The 4,579-nt window shown below is 39.2% G+C and overlaps 1 protein-coding gene across 1 annotated transcript; it reads left to right on the forward strand.

Annotated features, from left to right (window-relative positions):
- Positions 1 to 699: 699 nt before the first annotated feature.
- On the forward strand, positions 700 to 4,239 carry LOC307155772 (cerebellin-1-like; the record flags this gene model as incomplete). Its single annotated transcript, XM_079866699.1, has 3 exons — positions 700 to 1,145; positions 2,094 to 2,213; positions 4,108 to 4,239. Exons 1-3 carry the CDS (start codon positions 879 to 881, stop codon positions 4,237 to 4,239), a joined length of 519 nt encoding a protein of 172 aa, XP_079722825.1. The 5' UTR covers positions 700 to 878.
- Between the last annotated feature and the right edge of the window lie 340 nt (positions 4,240 to 4,579).

Genomic DNA, 4,579 nt, shown 5'->3' on the forward strand with positions numbered 1-4,579 from the left:
AAGACATTTGTGTGGCCGCCGGCTTGTCGTCTCCGTCCACATTTGCAAGATTCTATAACCTAGAGGTTCCCGCCTTGCAGGCACGAGTTCTCTCCATCTAGGGCTCTTCCGACCCAGACCTATGTATGACCTAGGCCCCCCCTGCGGTGGCCTCTGTACTCTTTATGTATAGTATATATCATTCTAAGGCCCGACATTCTGGTCTATGATGATTCAGACTACTCTGTTATAAGGCTTTCCTGTAGCTCAGTGGTAAGAGCATTGCGTTAACAACGCAAGGTTGTGGGTTCGATCCCAGGGGATTGCACATACCTATGTATAAATGTATAGGATAATGCAATGTAAGTCGCTTTGGATAAAAGCGTCTGCCAAATGCATAAATGTAAATGTAAATGTAAATGTAAATGTAAATGTAAATGTAATAAGTCCCAGGGCTCCCTGGACACCCTCAGAGTAGCCACCGGCAAATAGCACTTTTTAAGCGTTTTAAAATGGATTCCCATAGCGTTTGCAACGCAGTATGAGAGAACCGTTCTCATAAGGGAACATACTTGGTTACTTGCGTAACCTTGGTTCCATTAGAGATAAAGGAACGAGTACTGCGTAGCCTGCCGTGCTATTTCGTTCATATCAGGTGCTTCGATTTTACCTGTCCTATGGCGAATTTTATAGCTATATCTCACAACACAGAAACGCTGAAGTGCAAAATAATCCAATATCTCGAGTAACCGCACACAATCAGACCCGCTCTGCGCTGATCTCTGGACTCGGGTTCATTAGAGTCGAGATTAGATTAGCATTAGTTTTGGACCGACAAAGGAGAAGGTGAAACACACCTCATCATATTGAAACACTGGAGTGTATCTGAATCCTCCAGGATGGTTGTCTCGCGGGTCTCACTGCTCGCTGGGCTCCTGTGTGTGATGGGCTTCAGGGTCCGGGGCCAGAACGACACCGAGCCCATCGTGCTGGAGGGAAAGTGTTTAGTGGTGTGTGACTCCACTCCGACCACAGAGCCGGCCGGGAACGCTCTGGGAATGTCGGTGCGTTCGGGAAGTGGACGGGTCGCATTCTCAGCCGTCAGAAACAACAACCACGAGCCCTCGGAGATGAGCAACCGCACCATGACCATTTACTTCGACCAGGTAGAGTCTGTGATTGATGCTGTAGACGTTATATCAGCAGTGCATTTAACTGTAGTTACTAGGGATGTAAAAATTACTGGTAGTTTGGTACTAAGTCAATACCAAAGATAGTAAACCATTAGTTAGTAGTCATTCTATTTTTTTAACTGTAGTTACTAGGGATGTACAATTACTGGTAGTTTGGTACTAATTAAATACTAAAGATAGTGAACCATTAGGTTGTAGTCATTATATTTTTTAACTGTAGTTACTAGGGATGTAAAAATTACTGGTAGTTCGGTACTAAATCAATACCAAATATAGTAAACCATTAGTTAGTAGTTACTGTATTTTTTAACTTTAGTTACTAGGGATATGTGAAAAATACTGGTAGTTCAGTACTAAGTCAATATTAAAGATATTAAATCATTAGTTAGTAGTCATTGTATTTTTTTAACAGTTGTTACTAGGGATGTAAAAATTACTGGTAGTTCGGTACTAAATCAATACCAAAGATAGTAAACCATTAGTTAGTAGTCATTGTATTTTTTAACTTTAGTTACTATGGATGTAAAAATTACTGGTAGTTCGGTACGAAGTCAATACTAAATATAGTAAACCATTAGTTAGTAGTTATTGTATTTTTTTAACTGTAGTTATTAGGGATGTAAAAATTACTCTTACTTTAATATTAGGTTAATACTGAAGATTAGGGCTGCACGATTAATCGCAATTTCCATGTAATCGCACTAAAACCGATTTGGCTTATCGCGATTTTGATATATCGCAAAGGCTGTGATTATTTGTAATGCACAGCTTGTCATTGTCAGCTTGTCACACTGAGAGTTGGAGTCACTTATAACGTGCATTTGTATACTTAAACCAGGTGTAATGAATATGAGATTGATGCTTTAGCCGTTTTTTCAGCAGTGCATGAAGCAACACGTGTGTTTTTGTGTCAAGTCAAAGGTTCTGGTGAACGTCGGGAGTCATTTCGATCCGGCACGGAGCGTTTTCCTGGCTCCCAGAAAAGGAGTGTACAGCTTCAGTTTCAATGTGGTCAAAGTCTACAACAGACAAACTATACAGGTGAATCATTCAACATTTAACAGTTCACTTCACTTTTATGTCACACCTCATTTTTATGTCCTTGTCTAGTCATATTAATTCTAGCGCTTTCCACACAATACAGATTGTTTCAAAGTGATGAACAGGAAAATAACGGTAACACTTTACAATAAGATTCATTAGTTAACATTAGTTAAATGGTCATGAAACCCCCCTCTTTCAGCTCAAGTCTAGCTCACAATCTTTTTGAAAAATGCAACTTAAATGGGCGTGGCTGTGAGAAGAAGGGAGGGGCGTGTCTGTGAGAAGAAGGGAGGGGAGTGGGTGTGGTATGGCACGGCAGGGGAGAGGGGAGGGGGGGCTGTCATTGCCAGTGGCCCATGCATATCGACTGTCACTAAAAATCAGTGGTAAAACGTGAGGAAATGCTAGATTTTTTTATAGCTGACAAAGTTAAAGTCTAATGAAATACACTGACACCTTATTTTTGTCCTTTCAAAAGTAACTGAATGCACTGCTACACATAATAGCCTACAGTAATCATAATTGTATTTAAAACATATAAATGTACATGCATATGTATAATTATGTCATTATAAAATATATATTTGTTTATATACACACTATAAATGCATATATTTGAAAATAATACATTTTCCGCTTAAAAATAAAAAACGTTCCGTACATAGCCTAGATCTACGTGCCCCCTAAACCCACATAATAAAGATGGACAGTGACATAAACATTTGCACAAATTAAGTATACATTCCATACAATTGAGGTATTATCGAAATATCTAAATTTTAATAACGAGTGATTATTTAACAAAAGGCAAGTAAAACAGTCAGGGTTACATTTTAGATACACACACACACACCTCTGAAGCGATAGAAAAGTCCTCGGGACCGCATCACTCGCAAGACGAAACTTGCATTGGTGTACAAGGCCGAAGTCCACCTTTCTCCAGTTGAATGCTTGCTACACACCCATAGTTTAGATGTGAAAGTTCCACGTGGTGTCATGAATAATTAAGAGCAAGCATCTTCTCATTGGATAAGAAAACTCAGTCTCATGAATAATTATGAGACACCGATGAGTCATCAAAGTACTATAGTGCTCTGCCACGTCACAGCTTGTGACACGATGAAGATTTTAAACCCGGAAGATGAAAATAGCGAAAAAAAAACTAAAATTTAACCATTTTCCCCCTACTATTAAATCTAACAGATGCTAACATTGTCTTCAATGATGTTCAACACACATACCTCTGTTAAAATCTCAGAAAATTTGGTTTAGGGTTTCATGACCCTTTAAATGCAAATGAGCTGCTGCTTCCGACACAGAGGGCGGAGCTTCAAGAGCTCCTATGTGTTAGCAGCTCCAATTACCTCACGCAGACACACACTAAAATGACAGACACTGTTCTGCCTTTTATGTTTAAACGGAGTCAGACAAAGATGGAGAGACTGAAGAAGAAGTGACAACGTGTAGAATGCAACAGGACGTCTTTGAATGGTTAGTTGATGAATTTATGTTGCTGATGTGGCGTTAACTATCTTCAGTTAGCATATTCTGTCATGATAATCTATGAATCGCTCGTATAGGAACTGTTGTGAGATGCACACAGAGTGACTTTCTATTGCATGTGAAAAGACGGATGCTAGAGTTTGAGCTGACTCATAAATATGCTCGACTACAACAACTCTTCCTCTTCTCAACCCGGACTGTGTGTTCCTGGGGGCGGGGTTTATGTAAATTCTAGGGTTGGTGATGTCACTAACCAGAGAGGAATGTGGTGTAGTCTCTCTTGTTTATGCTCAAACAGCAACATTACACACTAACTAAAGTTAGAAAAGTGAAATCATCCTCAACCACCCCTTTAAACGAAGTGTGGGACTCGGTGTGGATGTTTCAGGTCCAGCAGAGGCTTCAGAAACTGGGAGTGAGGAACATCACTGGACTGGAATGGAGAGAAGCAGCGGACGGATCGGTTTTCCAGAAGAACCAGAGCAAAACAAGTGCAGATCCGATGAAAAAGAAGAGATGAGATACACACACATATATATAGTCAAGTCAAGTTTCATTTATAGAGCACAAGTTTAACTTCAGTTTAAGTTTAAGTTTAATCTAGATTCATATATATTCATATTGAGCACAGTCTTAAAATATAGTATCCCTGAATCTCTATGAAGATATAGAACAACTTGCTCAGATTATGAAATGACACATGAAGGCATGTTTGTATTTAATTAATTTATTTACAACAAATGTAGTGTTGTACTATGATTTCTGGTTATGGTTGTTCTGCGTAATAAAGTATTTAGTAATGGTGGACATTTCATGGTCTTGTGTTCAGAAACTAAATGAGATGCAGAGTTAAAAAAATG

This window comes from Squalius cephalus, assembly GCF_949319135.1.
Source record: "Squalius cephalus genome assembly, chromosome: 3".
NCBI lineage: Eukaryota > Metazoa > Chordata > Actinopteri > Cypriniformes > Leuciscidae > Squalius > Squalius cephalus.